Source organism: Magallana gigas, chromosome 6 (genome assembly GCF_963853765.1).
Source record: "Magallana gigas chromosome 6, xbMagGiga1.1, whole genome shotgun sequence".
Classification (NCBI taxonomy): domain Eukaryota; kingdom Metazoa; phylum Mollusca; class Bivalvia; order Ostreida; family Ostreidae; genus Magallana; species Magallana gigas.
The window spans coordinates 35,147,657-35,168,557 of record NC_088858.1 but is presented as its reverse complement, the minus strand read 5'-3'; the positions used below and the strand labels follow the sequence as shown (position 1 = coordinate 35,168,557).

At 30.8% G+C, this 20,901-nt stretch overlaps 1 protein-coding gene across 9 annotated transcripts in view; it reads left to right on the top strand.

Moving 5' to 3' along the window:
* Positions 1-236: 236 nt before the first annotated feature.
* The window catches only part of LOC105349046 (uncharacterized), a 49,578-nt gene continuing 28,913 nt past the window's right edge, over positions 237-20,901 (top strand). For 3 of the 9 annotated variants that reach the window (XM_066086884.1, XM_066086883.1, XM_066086878.1), the window contains exons 1-11: positions 251-334; positions 5,378-5,419; positions 5,675-5,918; positions 6,097-6,207; positions 7,252-7,327; positions 7,416-7,460; positions 7,879-7,944; positions 8,212-8,244; positions 8,380-8,477; positions 9,177-9,230; positions 9,412-9,486. In XM_066086884.1, coding sequence (XP_065942956.1) covers positions 5,390-5,419; positions 5,675-5,918; positions 6,097-6,207; positions 7,252-7,327; positions 7,416-7,460; positions 7,879-7,944; positions 8,212-8,244; positions 8,380-8,477; positions 9,177-9,230; positions 9,412-9,486 — 832 coding nt within the window. In that variant the 5' untranslated portion in view covers positions 251-334; positions 5,378-5,389. Of the gene's footprint in view, positions 335-4,485; positions 4,620-5,377; positions 5,420-5,674; positions 5,919-6,096; positions 6,208-7,251; positions 7,328-7,415; positions 7,461-7,878; positions 7,945-8,211; positions 8,245-8,379; positions 8,478-9,176; positions 9,231-9,411; positions 9,487-20,901 lie in introns of all 9 variants that reach the window. The other 6 variants (XM_066086879.1, XM_066086880.1, XM_066086886.1 and 3 more) reach the window with 6 other exon arrangements.

Here is a 20,901-nt window from a genome sequence, read left to right as displayed (position 1 = left end):
TAAAGGAGACCTGGGGTTTGTTTGGGGTTTTCTTTCTGATAGGTTGGGTCTGGTCGGTATTTGAGTTATTTATTAGTTTTTTTACAGTTGCAAAGCTATTTTAGCGGTTTTCACTGTCTTCTGTACTCTGATAATTCCGTTCTCAAAATGTCTACAATAAATCAGTAAACAAAGATTAAATATTTTCCTGAATCAAATTCCATTGCAGTACATTTTTGTAAACAATCTATCTTACTGGGGTTTTTAAAACTGAAGACGTCTATAGGTCACCGTAGTTTCGTTTAAATAGCTATAAATAGTGGATGGGAAGTACACCGAAAGGATTAATGATAAGGTATGAATTTATACTTGTTTGAATATATTCTAGGCAATTTATTACTGAATTGTTTATTTTAAGAATGTTTACTTCATATTTTGCTTGAAATTTACGGTTAATGTTATATGATAACAAATGTTAACATCTATTACATTTTTTGAAAATCGTAATGATAACTTTCGTTTTTAAATGTAGATCTTATTATGAAACACAGCAAATACAGTAGCGAAATAAAGAATAAGTTGTCAGAAATTGTTTGCTTAATACTTATGACGCTAATAATATAATAATTGAAACAAAAATGTTTTGTTCCATTATAGAACTGAATGATTGAATGAGAGATCACTGTGTTGACTCACCTTGCCCTTAACTCAAAGTTACAAAAAAATTCACCTATAACACAAGATTATTTGAAAACAGCAGATTTAATTTGAATTCAATATTCATAAAATCTATTTTTAACATTTTATTACTTTGATCTTTGATATATAATTATTTTGAACGAAGGGAAAGAATTTGCTCGATATGCAAACAAGAGAAAAATGTACTTGTATTTGTTGTTAATCATAGTTTTCTTTACGTAACATACATTGGAATTTATTCGTGAAACAGATTCTCTAAAATATTGTAGTTTTCAAAGATTAAAAATAAAGTCATACAATATGCGTCTTAATAACTGAAATTGTTATCATTAGTTATCATAAGTATAACCTATATTGTAGTTGAAAATCGCTTTCATTTATTAAAATTATCTAGATAACAAAATGTTAGATAACTTTTTATTGGTTTACTTGATTTGTATGACTGTGTTACACGTGTCCAATGGTAAACGTTAACGTGGAAAAAATGTTATTACAATATATGAAAACGAATATAGAAACAACAATTGAATAACGGAATAATGATTTGTTATGTATGTACATATCTTCTTTCAATAACATCGCAAAAATGGCTTTGGCTTTCTGCCGAAGACGTAAACAATCCTACATTGTAAGTATTTTAAAGTCCACGTACGATGAATGCACACTCGGGACATCACAAATTTATTTATAAATATGACATAATCAGTATAATACCGCAAAACATCATGTTCATTATCGCGAGGAGAGATTTCATTTGAACAATTTAATGGCAAATAAATTAATAAATACGTAAGCAAAATGAATAGATTAATAAATAAATAAATAAATAAAAACTTTTAATATTTAAAAGCATAATCATTGTAATTTCATATTCAATTGGACTTTTGCGTACGATGGTTGTTCGAAAATTATTGAGACAAATCATATATTTTCCGTTCTAAATGACGGATTCAAGTGAAAATTGGGATAAACAATAAATAAACCCCAAGAAATATTTTGAACATAGTTATATTCAAAAATATTTATTATTTCGTTTCGACAAGATGTCAATAATCGAGTAACCGGGGCAAACATAGACATTAACTTCTATCTAAACAGTGTTAATAAGACTTACAGTTAATAATAAAAGAAATCAAATTATACATATATATGCTCATTTTGATTTTTTTTTGTGACCTGAATTTGTGCAAATTTCACTTATGTTTGGGTTAAATTGCTCAAAAAGTACAGGCATCTTTTGCAGCCATAGGAATCTTAATACGACGGCATAATGAATTATGACATCGAGGCAGCGCAGCCTATATAGGTCAAATAAGAAATAACCTTTACAGGCCAAGCAACTGCTTAAACAAAAAAAAATATTTATACAAAACTAATTAAAAGGAGTCAAGAGCTTTAGTTTAACGTTGTTTTCTAAACTAATTGATGAACCAGAGTGATGCAAAGACCAAATAAAAAGATGGACAATAACTCATGTCAACGCTTGTGCATGTAAAATATGTACGGAATGAATGTTAAAACGTTTCAAGGCAATTTGACTTTCGGATAGCAATAACTCAAATATTGTTCACAAAAATAAAAAATAAATGGAGAAAATGTGTTAAAGCTGGCTACCAAAAACTAAAACAAATATAAAAGATAAAGATTTTTTTTCCTTCGTTTATAATATGTCCAAAATATAGGAGATACGAAAAACGTTTATATGCGATGGGGTTATTTTGTGGTTCCTCTGGGTCATTGGACATTTGCAAGTTTATCACCTCACCAGGGATGATCCAATGATGTCATGAACTAGAAAATTTGCGCGTTGTGAAAATCGATCTGGAATTTTTTTCTGGTAAATTGTCAATGATGTAACTATTTTTCCAAGGGAAAAGAGTAAATGTCTCAATGAAAATGATTGTCTTAATGATATCCAAACAACCCTTTTACAATATGCCTTACATATAGCTGTCGTATTTATCAATTTGAAAAGACATCTAAATGAAGAAATATATATGTGTCTTCTGTAGAAAATTTTACTTTTTTATGGCAGAAAAATTATACATTTTCCAAGCTTTTAAATCCAAGCTACGTTTAAAGTCAAGATGTAGTAAATGGAAGGTGCCTACAGGTTTATAAAATTTAGGATATAAATTCTTTCAATGATGCTTCATAACAATAGCTTTGTTTGATAGGGTGTACAGGGGGTAAAATATTAGGTAAACAATGAAAAATTATGTTTAAAACTGTCATTTTCAATGAAATATGAAGGAAATAAGTAACAAATTTCGGAGTTTTGTCCATTTTTTTTTAAGGTCAGACGACGTTCCTCAAAAATCTTTTTTGTATCTCCTCGTAATAAAGAGTTCCGATAAAAAATATTGATTTTATAATTACTTTAAAAATGATCAAAATTTACTTGGATTTGGTTATATGTTTAGATGGTCGAGTGGTGAGAACCGTGGCCGCTCACTGCCAAAAGCGTATAGGTTCTAGAGGTCGTGAGTTCAAAGCCCCGCCCCGGAGATATTGTTCTAATATAGTGAATTTCGCTGTGCTGTAGATGTATTTATTTTTATATCAGCAATTCAAGTGTATTTTCAAGAAGATTATATAGGATATTGCATACTCTAGTATTTTGCAGAAATGCCTGGTAAGGTACCCTAATTTTTTGCAAGAAAATTTGTCAAAGTAGTAGTAAACCATTAACAAATTTCTGGAAAAAGTTATCTAAAATTGAGGAACGTGTCGTCTGACCTTAATAAGATATATCCAGAATGGTTACAGTCTATCCAAAAACGGAATTAAATAAGCTCGGGACTTCCTCTTTAAAATGATGTCTAATTGAATATAGATAACGGGATTACTTTTCCCATGACTTAATATAGAATTCAAGAAATTGTTTAATTTTCTACATAATTCCTTTAAAGCCGTAAAGTACAGGTTAATTTATCTTCAAATCAACTATGACGTCATAATGGTTCCAGCATCAAAAAGACACTCTGGAATCATTTGTTAGGTCTTGATCTTAAGAAGTGGTTTTTCTTTTAAATATGTATTCTATAAGAATATTTACAAACACTTAAGTTTCCATATTACACTTTTATCAAAATCGTGTAGTTAAACTTGTAATTGTCGAAAAAAAAAGATTGGAAGAATATTAAAGTATATGCATAGGCTAATATATTTTCAAAAAAATTACAATATTACAGTTTTTACTTAAAAGCACGAGACAAGCGCCACGCGTACGAAAAGTATTTAATATCAATCAAACCTGCTGTATATTGTTTTTTAAGTATATGTAGTTTTATGAAATATGCCGCAATGAATAACTTTATTTTTCATAATGCATTTCTATATAGTAATGAATAAATAGCTATCAAAAAATGTATACAAATGTACATAGATTTATAAGGAATTTTTAAAGATAAGATTAATGCCTGTATTGTTATTAACAAAGGATGCCTATTTGTTATTAGCATATACATTGGAATATGGTCTAACTGGTAACTCGAGACAAGTTCTTACGTAAAATAATGGCATAAAAAGTATCTGTGAAGTACCGTTAAAGACATTTTGCCAACATGAAAGATGTCTAAAGCAATTTGAAATAAAATAAAATTTGACAGCACGATTGTCGTGACCTTATTTATAATATAACATTTTAAAAATTGAAAATTTTTCCGTGAGTTTTGATTTAATTATTGCACAAAATTATTAGACAGAAGCGCAGTTTACATCATCATACTTGCCATTTGACCCTTTAATATGACCTAAAAATTCAATAAAGTACGAATATAAGCATTTATATTGTCCAAATGTCAGGTCAAAACACATCCTACACATTCAATGAAAGGAAACACCAAATGGCACGAAGATCAGATGAGCATCATTCACTTGTTGGATTGAAATGTTAAAAATACTACGTACCTTGTTATTCTACTTTACATGAACGAAGGGTATGATTTGAATTTATTTCACTGAAGAAAAGAGATTAAATTTATCTCATATAATGATGAATTTCATTACTTTGTGTATTTATATAGAATAAAACCATAACCATAACTGGAACATTTTTTATTAAAAATGTAATCTAAAATACTGTTTAAATTACTGTAATTGTTTTTATACTCCCGCTCCGAAGAAGAGAGGGGGTAAACTGTTTGATCCTTGTGTGACTGTCTGTCCGTAACAAGTTTCTGTCGCTTTTTTTCTCCGCAACTATTAATTGCAGATGTTTTAATTTTCTTATTATTGTGTTCTCGTATACCATATTTTAGGATTCATTTCGGACAAATAGGACGTCAACTACATGTTAAATGACGACTTTGTTTAGTTTGTTCCTAAATATTTTAACAGATTTTCTTCGAAGATTTCTCAGCAACTTTTTATTGCAGATAGTTGAATTTTAAGATACCTTTTGTAAAGGCATTCCAAATGTTGGGATTCATTTTTGAACAAATTCAACTCAATGTGCATATTTTATATATTTACATCAGAGTTGAGGTATCAGTAATGAGCATTGGCTCAAATATATCTTGTTTTTAACCTGTTAAATCAATTTTTTTTTTATAAATGTTGTCGCCAGATTTTTCGTCGGTGTTGCCAAAAACATGCTCTAATAAAACTAAACACTATAGAATAGTTTTGTTTCCATTAAATGTTTTTCTGGAAAAAATATATGTTTAAAAATGGAGTTGTTACTTTATTCTTTCAGATACTAAAAGTGATGCAGAGTATTTTGATTATTCTAAGTGTGGTTTGTATATATATTTTATTATAAAAAGTTTTAGGAGTCATGGTAAATCATGATTTTGTCAAAATCTATTAGTTTTACGGTGAAAAATTTAATTGAATTATAGAATAGATATACGATACTTATTAATGAATTTATATAAAGATCAACATTCAATTAATTCAAATAAAATGGCAAGTAATGCAATTCAATTTCTTTTTAAATTTACATGGAAATGATTTATTTAAAATAAAACGTTTCTATATTTGTTTTGTGTAGTTTATTTTCACCTCGTGGAAGTCATGCAGCAGTGCAGTTTTGCCCAAATGGGTATACAGAGTGGACTCATGTCCAGATCCAAAAGATATTGATCAATGGATTAATGCATCTAAAGCACTTAACTGCCATCATGATCTGATGTCAACAGATCCGAATAAACAGGCATCTGTGTATCATTGTATGCCAAGTATTCATTTAAACGAGACTGTAGAATTTTGTGGCAGGAGTGTTCCCATTGCTCCAGGTGATTTTTGCACCATTATGCAACTCGTTTATAAGATGATTTAAATATGTCTTAAGAATTGATATTTCGATTATAAATTACCCTGTATACAATCGATACACTGTTTTCCTTTTTGGGGATGGAGGGGACGTTTTGATATGAATTTTATGATAATTATATTTTGTCTCTGATAAAACAGGATTCTGTCCAATCTACAATTATGGATCCACATTCGCAACATACCACAGTTGTTTGGATTTTACCTATGGGTGTCCAACAGCGATGTTTCACTCGAAAAAAGTGTATCAGCGTAAGTGCACATTAGTATTATTGGGTATTTCATTTTGACTTGATGGATAGGAATAAGTTAAAAATATACATTTGTATATTGTTACAGAAAATTTTATTATGCTATGGCAATGAAGTAATATATATATATATATATATATATATATATATATATATATATATATATATATATATATATATATATATATATATATATATATATATATATGCTTTTAATTATCGGATACAGGACTTGAATTGTAAAATAGTTGCTTGAATCTGGCATTATTTCCTTGCTTTTTAAATATGTATGCAGATTCAGGAGTAAAATGAGTCCTGCAACTGTATTTAAAAATTATTTTTTGGGAGTAGAAACATACAAAGAATTGGCTTAAATGTAAAAAACCTAAGAAAACAATTGACTTCAAATGCTAAAGAACCTATTTTATTAGAACAAAAAATAATCACGTTGGAGTACGTGTAAATGTAGTAACTGTTTGAAAATATTTTCGAATGGAATGATAACAATTACTTTACGTATCAAAAATGTCATTACATACTGTCTAGTCTAATATATCTAGCTAATAATGATTAACAGGCCTGTTTGTATAAAAGCACATGACGTAGGTTATTATATGTAGTTCAGGAGGCTGGATGTACGTGTGGCCATATATATAGGCTATATTCACTTCCTTTAGACGAAAATTTCTGTATAAGGAAAATAGGAAAATGTTAAAAATTTAAAGCTATGGTTTGTGGATTTTTTCTTTACTTAATAATAGTTTATGGCGGAAAGAATCGATTTCAAAATTTTAAGACAAGCTTCCTAAATACTTTGTGTATGCCTGCTGTAGTATAAGTGAAATTTACCATATTAAATCTTCACCTCTGCCCCGGCCTGGATTTCAACTCTAGACCTGCTGAACCCATTCTCCTAAAATTCTGTATCTTCTATGTATTATCTGATACGTATCAATTTGCTACGGTATAAATAATTACATATTTTGTAGCAGTTAGATAATATGCTGACAGCATTCATTTCTTTTTCATTTTTACAAATTTATAGACCCAGAGTGTTTGAAAATTAACCGTATATCTAGATGTTTTGAGGCCCAGACGAACTGCTCACAAAGTACAGCTACGTAAGTAATTCTCACGATTATGATGTTTAAAAATTTATACAGTAACAGTTACATGAACTGAATAAAGAAAATATTTGTTTCTTTTCAGTATCACCTCCAAAACGACCACCGAGAATAGACAGAGGAGGCTGACGTATGTATTTTTATCTTTTAAAAAATTCGACAGATTTATGTATAGCAACAAATAAAAAATTGCAAATCCATTAACGTTTATTCCAATAATTAGCTCCAGTTGATCTGTGTACTGAGTCGCATCAAGTACACACAAAAAAATGCGTCGGGGATATTTTGTCCAAGTAAAATAGCAAAAAATCAATTTTTAAGACAAAAAATTACGATTATGCATATAAACCAGTAGTCAGAGTTAATTTCGCAATTTCCTAATCAAAATAAAAAATCATGAAAAAATATATTTATTTTTGATTTTTTTTCTTTACCCGTGACAAAATGTTACTAATTTGAAAACAAAGATCCTTTTCAAATTAAATTTTTAGAATTATCTTGCCTTTTAATGTCCTTTGCTAAAACGATTTTTGTACATTTATGTTTAGATCAACTACTTCAGTATATACATATGTTGATGGAGATACTAAACATGAAGATTCTGTTGATGTTGTGTAAGTGTATTTTAGTCCTACAAACATATATATCCAATATACACAATCTAAAACACATATGTATAAGAACCTTGTTATTTATATAATATTTTTGAACTGCAAAGAATCAAAGCAAACTTGTACTAAAAAAACCTTTAGTCATTCATACATCTCCTATAATTTATTTAACATTCAAATAAACAGTTATTAGTAAACGAATTTGATTGAAGTTCCACGATTGAAAGAGGTTCTTTAAGTTTGATAAAGATCGTAAACTTTTTATTTTAGAAAGATGTCAGCTGTTACGAACTCCAACAACATGTAAATGTTTAATAGACACAATTTCCTATTTGGTGAAAAATCATTATTAACTGTTAAAGATCGTCATAGAGCTGTCGCATTTTCAGTGATATTACAGCGATAACAGGCCTTCACAATTTTTTTTTTATTTTGTAGCTACATTCTTATCACAGTATCTTCGCTAGCCGTCACTATTTTATTGATAGTAGGCTTGACCTTCCTTTTGCGTAAACGAATATATATCCAATACAAACGTAAGTAACATCATCTTTTTGTTTACGATAAGTTATTTTAACAGAATATAAGCAAATTATATAATATAGAGAGTCAGAAATATGTATACATATACAAGCAAACAGTGATTTTTAACGCGTTTTACAAATTAAAATATTTTGAGTATACGCTTCGAACGGTCTTTGTTGACAGAAAAGTAACCTTAAAAAACGACTACATATATTTGTTGTAAAGAATATATGTTATTTTGATGTTAAAAAAAGACAAATTATGACTTTCTGAAATTCTACGGTTTTCGGAGGCAATTATAAAGATAATAAACGGAACAAACATGATTTTTTATTGCATGAAACTATCTTTGTTGACAGGTAAAAGTAAGTTACCAAAAAAAAAATTACATTTGTTTTGAACAAAATATTTTATCTTGGTGTCAAAAAGAAGAAAAAAGTGACTTCTCTAAATTCTACAGTTTTTAGAGACAATTGTGGTGCCAATATTCGAAACAAAAACATGATTTTTTTTGCATGTGTTTAATACAAAAAGATATATTAGAAAAAATATTCAAGAAATGAAAACTCATTCATCGATAAAACAAAATTGTATAAAATATGTATGATATCTTTTCTAAACAAAATTTCTTTTTTTACTTATTCCTCATTGTTTGAATTTTAGACGATCAAACTTCTTAAAAATCAAACATTTCCCCATTATTTTTACAGATTTGTTTCCTAGAAAACCACGGACTATACCAATGGCAGAACTTAATGAACTGAGTAAGTTTCAAGATGGAGGGGAATTATCGCCAAAAATCTATGTATTTCATGATTTGCGTTATCAAACTCATGTTTTGAATAGAGATAAGTATAAAAATTTAGTTAAGAACCGGTATAGATATCTTTAAAAGAAGAAATGCTTATTTTTAAAGAAGCATAATTGAATACTTTAAATTTGTAGATGGAACCCAAAAGACTCATACCAACGAATCTGTTAAACAAAGCGAAATTCATATTGTTATGCCCAAGGAAAATGGTTTGTTTATTTTGAAGCTTAATATCTTACCTGTATGCATAATACCAACACTTTGTTAAAGTGTATTATAAAACAGCCAAATAAGTGCATCAATAAAACAAAAGTATTGCAACTTAAACTATCGTATAATTAAATTCATGTGATTTAAAGTTTCACTTGTTAATTAAACTAAATGACAATGCATATGACAATGTATGGCAATGCATTGACCTCTGCTATATATAGGTAGTATAAATGTCAATACAACTATAATATCCTATAAACTAAAATAAAAATTTTGAGTTATTAATCTTTTACTATAACCAGTGAGTATTGAAAATGTTGCTGTGCTACGCAGACATTGTTTTCTATAATAAAGGCACATAAGTCTAAATTTTAACGTTATGTGTTGCTAAATTCTTCCTCTAGACTCAAGACAGTAGCACAACTTTCAGTTGCGTTAACAATATCTTAATATTATCTGTTCATAATTGATTTGCTTTATAAACAATTAATCTCACCAAACTTGTACAAAAGTAATGTTAACGTCGGTGATAAATATTTTACTCATTTTTATACTAGTAAATTAAATTGAGTAAACATGCAGAAATTCATTTGAATACATTTGCAAATATCTTTTCTTATTGAAACTACGAAAATAAACTGTTACTTAATTGTATAATAAAAATGATAAGCATATTTGTGAAAAATTATGTTCATTTAAACGAAAATATGAAAAACTAGACTCTTGTTGCTATAGCAACAAAAAGGTCTTCCGTTCCTCATGTATTAATCTGCACAAAAAATCCAGTTATCTTGTAAACAGAAAATTGATATAATATATACATTTTGTCTTTCCACAAAGGTTGGATGTTCAAGTTTTGTTTTTATAAAATCAAAATTTGGTGTACTTCCTGTGACGACCGGAAGTTACGCCCGATTAAACAAAAAAGTGGTAACACATGTACATACATTGGTCTATCATTCCACAAAGTTTGGTTGTTCAAGTCGTTACCGTTTTTTAGATCTCGTCAAAATAAGAATTTTTGTCTCGGGACAGGAAACGGACAAACGGAAGTGCTCAATGAAAATTAAATTTATTATTTCTTGTTTACTTGCCTATCTTACATTATCATTTATCGAAATAACTAAAACTATCAAAGGAAAAAGGTTAAACTGACAAACAGCTCGATTTGTTTGAACTCTTCCGGTGTGGACCGGAAGTGACGGAAGACAAAATAAAAGCGTTAAAACACATCTTCCATTAAATATCTATCATACGTGAATGTTTCGTGCCTTGATCACTTTTAGTTTCTGAGATATCGCGGGTACAAAATGTGTTTTATAAAAGCTACCTGAGATAATTGAGATATCTCACCGGAAGTAGAATATTTTTGTTGATATTACATCGCAGAGATATCCTTTGTATAGATTTATACTTAGGTAGTTATTCTATGGACAAAAAAAATTAATGCCTAAAAATAATTATTTTTGAAGTGCTTCCGGTGACGACCGGAAGTTACGCCGAACAAAACAAAAATGTTTAAACACATCTACAACTATAGGTCTATCATCCCTCAAAGTTTGGATGTTCAAGTCTTTATCGTTTCTGACATCTCGATGTGACAAGCTTTTTGTCGCGGTACAGAAAAAGGACGAACGGAAGTGAATTTAGAAAATCTTTTTCAAAAAACCTCTAGATGTTTATATTTTCAGTCATTCCTGAAAATTTTATAAGAATTCATCAAGACAACTCTGAGAAATTCATAAGACAAAAAGATCTCAAAAACGGTGACGACTTGAACAACCAAACTTTGTGGGATGATAAACCTATGTATGTACATGTGTTAACACTATTTTGTTTTATCCAGCGTAACTTCCGGTCGTCACAGGAAGTACACCCAATTTTGATATTTTTAAAAATATTTTGGTTATTGAGCATTAAAGTAACATTTTAGCTATAGAAATACAAAAAGTCATCTACACATGGTCAAAAAAGTTCTACTTCCGGTGAGACATCTCATATATCTCAGATAGCCTTCTTTTTTTAAAACAAAGTATAAATAAGATCTCAGAAACTGTGATAGATCAAGACACAAAACTTATATATTATATATCCATTTTCTGTTTACAAGATAACTGGTTTTTTGTGCAGATTAATACATGAGAAACGGAAGACCTTTTTGTTGCTATAGCAACAAGAGTCTTGTTATTATTATTTTTTTTTTCATTTTTTTATGTCCACAAGATTTCTCGGAGATGGCTGGATAGATATTTTTGAAATTTTCTGAAATGAAGGAAAATGATAATATCTCTAGGCGTTTTTTTCATTTTTTCAAAATTAATTTCCGGTCGTCCGTTTCCTGTCCCGCGTTGAAAAAGCTTGTCACCTCGAGATCTCAAAAACGGTAAAGTTTTGAACACCAAAACTTTGTGGGATGATAGACCTATAGCTGAAAATGTGTTTAAACTATTTCGTTTTGTTCGTCGTAACTTCCGGTCGTCACCGGAAGCACTTCAAAAATAATTATTTTTTACGCAATAAATTTCTTTTCCATAGAATAAACATAAAACTATAATTCTGTACATAAGTTATCTAAGCAATGTTATATCAACAAAAAAATTCTACTTCCGGTGAGACATCTCAATTATCTCAGGTAGCTTTTTTAAAACACATTTTGTACCCGCGAGATCTCAGAAACTATAAATGATCAAATCATGAAACTTTCATGAATGATAGACATTTGATTAAAGATGTGTAACTGGTTTCATTTGGTCTTCCGTCACTTCCGGTCCACACAGGAAGAGTAAAAAAAAAATCAAGATTTTTATCAGTTTAACTGTTTTCCTTGGATATTTTTAGTATCTTTAATTATCAATTATGTACAAAGGGCAAGTATACAAGAAATATTTAATACAATTGACACTGAGCACTTCCGTTTGTCCGTTTCCTGTCCCGAGACAAAAAACCTTATTTCGACGAGATCTTTAAAACGGTAACAATTTGAACAACCAAACATTGCAGGATGAAAGTTCTATGTATGTACATGGGTTCACATTAGTTTGTTTTATCCGGCGTAACTTCCGGTCGTCACAGGAAGTACACCCAATTTTGATTTTTTTTAAATATTTGGTTAATTAGCATGGAAGTAACATTTAAGCTATAGAAATACAAAAGGTCATATACATATTATGAATAAACAACAAAAAGTTCTACTTCCGGTGAGACATCTCAAATATCTCAGGTTGCCTTCTTTTTAAAAAACAAAGTACCCACAAGATCTCAGAAACTGTGAGAGATCAAGAAACAAAATTTATATGTATAATTCACATTTGATTGAACATGTGTTTAACGGGTTTCATTTGGTCGTACTTCATTCCGGTTCTCACTTGAAGCGTTCAAGAAATAGAAGTTTTTTTTTAAACATTAGATTTGTTTTAATATTGTTATATTATTTTTCAATGTTTTAATGTTGTTTTAATATAAACGTACCGTAGGTAAATGTACTAAAACATCTTCTTTTAATTTCTTAAATCACTTCCATTTGTTCGTTTCCGGTCCCAAGACAAAAACCTTTTTTCAAAGAGATATTATAACTTACAAAAACTTGAACTTCAAAACTTTGAGGAAAGACAAAATGTACATATTATATCCATTTTCTGTTTTCAAGATAACTGGATTTTTTGTGCAGATTAATACATGAGGAACGGAAGACCTTTTTGTTGCTAGAGCAACCTTATAGTGATTGTAATGTTTCTTTTTATTATTATTAAGGTCTTCCGTTTCCAACGGAAGACCTTCTTGTTATTGCTTTGTTTCTGTTTCCCTTATTATTATTCTTTTTTTTTCTTACGCATTTTTGTGCATCCGAGTTCTCGGGAACGGCTTGGCTGATTTTAATGAAACTTTGAGAACTAACAGATATTGATCTGAACCTTATTGGAAATTTTTTACATTGATGACGTCATTTCCGTTTTAGAGATATTGACGTTTTTACGATTTTTAGAGGGTCGGCTTGTCCGGTGTTTTTCTCCTAAACGAAAACAGATGTTTGCTTCAAATTTTCAGGGTTTGTAGACCTATGTTTGTGGATATGACAGAAGCATTTTCATTGTTCTGTGACGAAAAACACCGAAGCTCGTCTGCACTTAAAAATTGAGATAAAAAGCGTCATGATTTTTTTGTGGTTTTCTTTGAATATCTTTTTTCTTAAAAGTATTTTGTAAAGACTTATAGATCAAACAAACTTTAAAAAGTCAAGAACTTTCATTTGACATTAGTGAAAAGGAGCTGGCCCTTTAAATTAAGGGCCGAAAGGGCTTTAAAGTATTCTAATAATATCTTTTTAATGTGAAGTATTTTGTTATACTTTATAGAAGCAATTATGTTCATCGTAACGTTATGTACCTATACATGACAGTTGTTTACTCCTTTTTTACGTATTTAGGGATTTTAAGGGGCCAGCAGTCCGAAATTTTGATCTTATATATCTGAAAATGGAGAGAAATTTTGAAAAGCAATGTTGAACAAAAGATGTTCCAAATAATGTCGTTTACAATTTGCAACCATAATTTTTTTGTTATCCGGTCCCTAAAAGGAGTTATAGGGTCGGCCCTTAAAACGATCTCTTCCAGACATCTCGAGAACGGTATATAATTTCTACATACTTGTTGAACAAAATGTGTTTAAAATGACAAGAGCTTTCTTTTTATATCATGAAAAAGGGGCTGGCTATTCAAATTAGGAGCCGATAGAGTTCTAAAGTCTTTTAATCATAACATTTAATTGTGAAATATTTTGTTATACATTACGGGAGCAATTATGTTAATCGAAATGTTATGTACCTAAACATGAAAAGTGTTTACTCCTATGTTATGTAATAAGGGATTTTAAGGGGTCAAAAGTCCGAACTTATCATCAACGTTCCAAAATTAAAAAAAAAGCAATTTTAAGGAGCAATATTGAACAAAATACGCTAAAACATGTGATTAACAATCTGCAACCAAAACTTGTTTGTTATCAGTTCCCACGATCTCTTCCAGATAAATCAAGAACGGTTACAAATAACTTTTTACACAAAATGTATCGAAATCAAAAGACCTCTTATTTGATATGAAATAAAATGTGGCTGGTCCCTAAATTGGGGATCCAACGGGGTGTATAATCCTTCATCCATCGCTATTTTAGATCACATCTGCATTTCCTGATATGTTTCGTTGATGAAGATAAAGGCAAAGTCATTTCCTCTTCTAAAAATCGGACGGAAGACCTCCTCGTTGCTCGCAACGAGATCGTGTCTAGTTAAGGTCTTCCGTTTCCAACGGAAGACCTTATAGTGATTGTAAGGTTTTTTATTAAGGTCTTCCGTTTCCAACGGAAGACCTTATAGTGATTGTAAGGTTTTTTATTAAGGTCTTCCGTTTCCAACGGAAGACCTTATAGTGATTGTAATGTTTCTTATTATTATTATTATTATTTTTTTTTTTCCTTTTTTTGTCCACAAGATTTCTCAGAGATGGCGGGATGGATTTTCTTGAAATTTTCAGGACTGATAGAAAATGATAATATCTCTAGGCGTTTTTTTCATTTTTTCAAAATTCACTTCCTATCGTCCGTTTCCTGTCCCGCGACAAAAAGCTATGGACAATGAGATCTCAGAAACAATAAAGACTTGAACCTCCAAACTTTGATGGGTGATAGACCTATAGTTGTAGATGTGTTTAAACTATTTTGTTGTGTTCGTCGTAACTTCCGGTCGTCACCGGAAGCACTTCAAAAAATTATGTTTTAACGCATTTTATTTCTTTAACACAAAATTGAAATATAAGTATAAGCGCTTTCATATGTCATCTATCCGATGATTAATTAACAAAAAAAATTTACTTCCGGTGAGATATCTCAAATATCTCAGGTACTCTTTTTAAAACAAATATTATTACAGCGAGATCTCAGAAACTGTAAGGGACCAAGACACAAAACTTACATGGCTAATAGACATTTGATAGAAGATGTGTTTAACCGCTCTCATTTTGTCAACCGTCACTTCCGGTCCACACCGGAAGAGTTCAAACAAATAAAGTTGTTTAAGAGTTTAACTGTTTTTTGTTGACAATATAAGATATGTTGATAGCTAATAAAGTCCTCTTGTGTAATGGTTAGGAAATACTAACTTTCATTTTCATTGAACACTTCCGTTTGTCCGTTTCCTGTTCCGAGACAAAAAAACCTTGTTTCCTAGAGATTTTAAAAACGGTGACGACTTGAACAATCAAACTTTGTGGGATGATAGACCTATGTATGTACATGTGTATACACTATTTTGTTTTGATCGGCGTAATTTCCGGTCGTCTCCGGAAGCACTTCAAAAATTTGTTTTTTTTTTCATATTTTATTCATTTTACATCAAATGAAAATATCAGTATACAATCTTATATCTGTCAATGATATAATGTTAAATTAGCAAATAAAGTTTACTTCCGGTGAGATATCTCAAATGTCTCTATGTAGCTTTCCTTTTTACAAATTTGATATCCGCGAGATTTTTGTCACTGTAAGGGGGTTAGACACGAAACTTTCATTATTGATATAAATTTGATTGGGGATGTGTTTAACGGGTTTAATTTTGTCAACCGTCACTTCCGGTTTTTACCGGATGGGTTCAAACAAATCATGTTTTTAACAAGTTTAACTGACTTTCTTGGGTGTTTCATCTAGCTTGACAAACAGTGATGTACGCTGAACAAATGTATAGGAAATACCAGCTTTTGTATTTATTAATCACTTCCGTTTGTTCGTTTCCGGTCCCGAGACAAAAAATATTGTTTCAAAGAGATCTTAGATTTGGCAGAGACGTGAAAAAAACCAAACTTTGAGGAAAGATTAACTTATGATTGTACAAATGGTTAACATTTTTGTTTAGTTCGGCGTTACTTCCGGTCGTCACAGAAAGTACTTCAGAAATTGATTTCTTTTTCATTCTCGTTGTTTTACATGTAAGTAACGTCCATATATCATTCACAATAATTATCATATCCACTTTTTTCTCTGTTAGAGAAGCAATGTCTTACATTTAAATTGATACATGTATATCAAAACGGAAGACCTTTTTGTTGCTTTTGCAACAAGAGTCTAGTTATTATTTTTTTTTTTTTCCTTTTTTTGTCCACAAGATTTCTCGGAGATGGCTGGATAGATTTTTTTGAAATTTTCTGGAATGAAAGACAATGATAATATCTCTAGGCGTTTTTTTTTATTTTTTTTAAAATTATTTCCGGTCGTCCGTTTCCTGTCCTGCGTTGAAAAAGCTTGTCACCTCGAGATCTCAAAAACGGTAAAGTTTTGAACACCAAAACTTTGTGGGATGATAGACCTATAGCTGTAGATGTGTTTAAACTATTTTGTTTTGTTCGGCGTAACTTCCGGTCGTCACCGGAAGCACTTCAAAAATAATTATTTTTTCGCATTGAATTTTTTTTTCTATAGAATAAACATAAAACTATAATTCTATACATAAGTTATCTATGCGATGTTATATCAACAAAAAAATTCTACTTCCGGTGAGATATCTCAATTATCTCAGGTAGCTTTTTTTAAACACATTTTGTACCCGCAAGATCTCAGAAACTATAAATGATCAAATCATGAAACTTTCATGAATGATAGACATTTGATTGAAGATATGTTTAACCGGTTTCATTTTGTCTTCCGTCACTTCCGGTCCACACAGGAAGAGTTAAAAAAAATCAAGCTGTTTATAAGTTTAACTGTTTTCTTTTGATATTTTAAGCTTTTTTAATTAAAAATTATGTACAAAAGGCAAGTATACAAGAATAATTAATACAATTTACACTGCGCACTTCCGTTTGTCCGTTTCCTGTCCCGAGACAAAAAACCTAATTTCGACGAGATCATAAAAACGGTAACAATTTGAACAACCAAACATTGTGGGATGATAGATCTATGTATGTACATGGGTTCACATTAGTTTGTTTTATCCGGCGTAACTTCCGGTCGTCACAGGAAGTACACCCAATTTTGATTTTTTTAAAATATTTGGTTAATTAGCATGGAAGTAACATTTCAGCTGTAGAAATACAAAAGGTCATATACACATTATAAATAAACAACAAAAAGTTCTACTTCCGGTGAGACATCTCAAATATCTCAGGTAGCCTTCTTTTTAAAAAACAAAGTACCCACAAGATCTCAGAAACTGTTAGAGATCAAAAAACAAATTCATATGTATAATTAACATTTGATTGAGCATGTGTTTAACGGGTTTCATTTGGTCGTACGTCATTTCCGGTTCTCACTTGAAGCGTTCAAGGAATAGAAGTTTTTTTTAAACTTTAGATTTGTTTTAATATTTTACTTAATTTGATGAACAGAAACGTACCGTAGGTAAATGTACTAAAATATCTACTTTTAATTTCTTAAATCACTTCCGTTTGTTCGTTTCCGGTACCGAGACTAAAAACCTTTTTTTAAAGAGATATTATAACTTACAAAAACTTGAACATCAAAACTTCGAGGAAAGACAAAACAATGTATGAAGATATGTTTACTATATTCTGTATGATCCGGCGTATCTTCCGGTCGTCACAGAAAGTACTCAAAAATTGACATTTTGACTTTTTGTTTTTTTTTATTTCTTTGGAATTCCTTTACAGTATATGTTATATCCATTTTCTGTGTACAAGAGAAACTGACTTTTTGTACAGATTGATACATGAGGAACGGAAGACCTTTTTGTTGCTATAGCAACAAGAGTCTAGTTTTTCCTATTTTTTGTTCACAAGATTTCTCGGAGATGGCTGGATAGATATTTTTGAAATTTTCTGGAATGAAAGACAATGATAATATCTCTAGGTGTTTTTTTTCATTTTTTCAAAATTCATTTCCGGTCGTGCGTTTCCTGTCCCGCGTTGAAAAAGCTTGTCACCTCGAGATCTCAAAAACGGTAAAGTTTTGAACACCCAAACTTTGTGGGATGATAGACCTATAGCTGTAGATGTGTTTAAACTATTTTTTTTTGTTCGTCGTAACTTCCGGTCGTCACCGGAAGCACTTCAAAAATTATTATTTCTACGCATTAAATTTCTTTTCCATAGAATAAACATAAAACTATAATTCTATACATAAGTTACCTATGCGATGTTATATCAACAAAAAAATTCTACTTCCGGTGAGATATCTCAATTATCTCAGGTAGCTTTTTAAAAACACAATTTGTACCCGCGAGATCTCGGAAACTATAAGCGATCAAGACACGAAACTTTCATGGATGATAGACATTTGATTGAAGATGTGTTTAACCGGTTTCATTTTGTCTTCCGTCACTTCCGGTCCATACCGGAAGAGTTAAAATAAATCGAGCTATTTATCAGTTTAACTGTTTTCCTTTGATATTTTTTAGTTAGATAAATGAAAAATAATGTACAAATGGCAAGTATACAAGAAATATTGAATACAATTCAGATTGAACACTTCCGTTTGCCCGTTTCCTGTCCAGAAACCATAAACCTTATTTCGACGAGATCTCAAAAACAGTAACGACTTGAACAACAAAACTTTGTGGGATGATAGACCTATGTATGTACATGTGTTAACACTATTTTGTTTTATCCGGCGTAACTTCCGGTCGTCACAGGAAGTACACCCAATTTTGATTTTTTTAAAATATTTTGGTTATTTAGCATTGAAGTAACATTTAGCTATAGAAATACAAAAAGTCATCTACACATGGTAAAAAAAAGTTCTACTTCCGGTGAGACATCTCATATATCTCAGATAGCCTTCTTTTTTAAAAACAAAGTATAAATAAGATCTCAGAAACTGTGATAGATCAAGACACAAAGCTTATATATATTATATCCATTTTCTGTTTACAAGATAACTGGATTTTTTGTGCAGATTAATACATTAGGAACGGAAGACCTTTTTGTTGCTATAGCAACAAGAGTCTAGTTTATTATTATTTTTTCCCATTTTTTGTCCACAAGATATCTCAGAGATGGCTGGATCGATTTACTTCAAGTTTTTAGGAGTGATAGAAAATGATCGTATCTCGAGGCGTTTTTTTCATTTTTTCAAAATCGACTTCCTGTCGTCTGTTTCCTGTCCCGCGACAAAAAGCTTGTCACATCGAGATCTCAGAAACGATAAAGATTTGAACATCCAAACTTTGAGGGATGATAGACCTATAGTTGTAGATGTGTTTAAACACTTTTGTTTTGTTCGTCGTAACTTCCGGTCGTCACCGGAAGCTCTTCAAAAATTTTTGTTTTTACGTATTTAATTTATTTTCCATAGAATAAAAATATTAGTATAGATCCTAACATATGTCATCTATGCAATGTTAAATAAACAAAAAAGTTCTACTTCCGGTGAGATATCTCGATTATCTCAGGAAGCTTTTTTAAAACATATTTTGTACCCGCAAGTTCTCAGGTACTGTACGTGATCAAGACACAAAACTTTCACTAATCAAAGACATTTGATTGAAGATGTGTTTAAACAGTTTCATTTTGTCGTCCGTCACTTCCGGTCCACAGCGGAAGAGTTCAAACAAATAAAACTGTTTATCCGTTAAACTGTTTTTATTTTGATAGTTTTAGCTACTTTGATGAATAATAATGAAAAATAGGAAATTAAACAAGATATAAAAAATTTAAATTTCATTAAGCACTTCCGTTTGTCCGTTTCCTGTCCCGAGACAAAAAACCTTATATCGAAGAGATCTCAAAAACGGTTACGACTTCAACAACCAAACTTTGTAGGATTATAGATCTGTGTATGGACACGTGTTAACACTATTTTGTTTTAACCGGCGTAACTTCCGGTCGTCACAGGAAGTACACCAAATTGTGATTTTTAAAAAATATGTTGGTTATTTAGCATGGAAGTAACATTTTAGTTACAAAAATACAGGAGGTCATCCACACATGGTAAAAAAACCAAAAAAAGTTCTACTTCCGGTGAGACATCTCAAATATCTCAGGTAGCCTTCTTTTAAAAAAACAAACTACCCCCAAGATCTCAGAAACAGTGAGAGATCAAGACACAAAACTTGAATGGATAATGGACATTTGAATGAACATGTGTTCAACGGGTTCCATTTGGTCGTACGTCACTTCCGGTTTTCACTCGAAGTGTTCAAGCAATAAAAGATTTTTAGCTCACCGAGACGAAGTCAAGGAGAGCTTATGCTATACCCTCGGCGTCGGCGTCGGCGTCCGGACCTGGTTAAAGTTTTTGTTGCAGGTCCTGTATCTAAGCTATTACTTGTCCTATCTTCACCAAACTTGCATGGATGATGCATCTGGACCTACTTATGGACTTGAAAGACTTGGATGCTGAATCTGGGTCCTAAATTTCAGATGCTGGAGGAGGTTAAGGTTGTTGGACCAGGTTAAAGTTTTTGTTGCAGGTGCCCT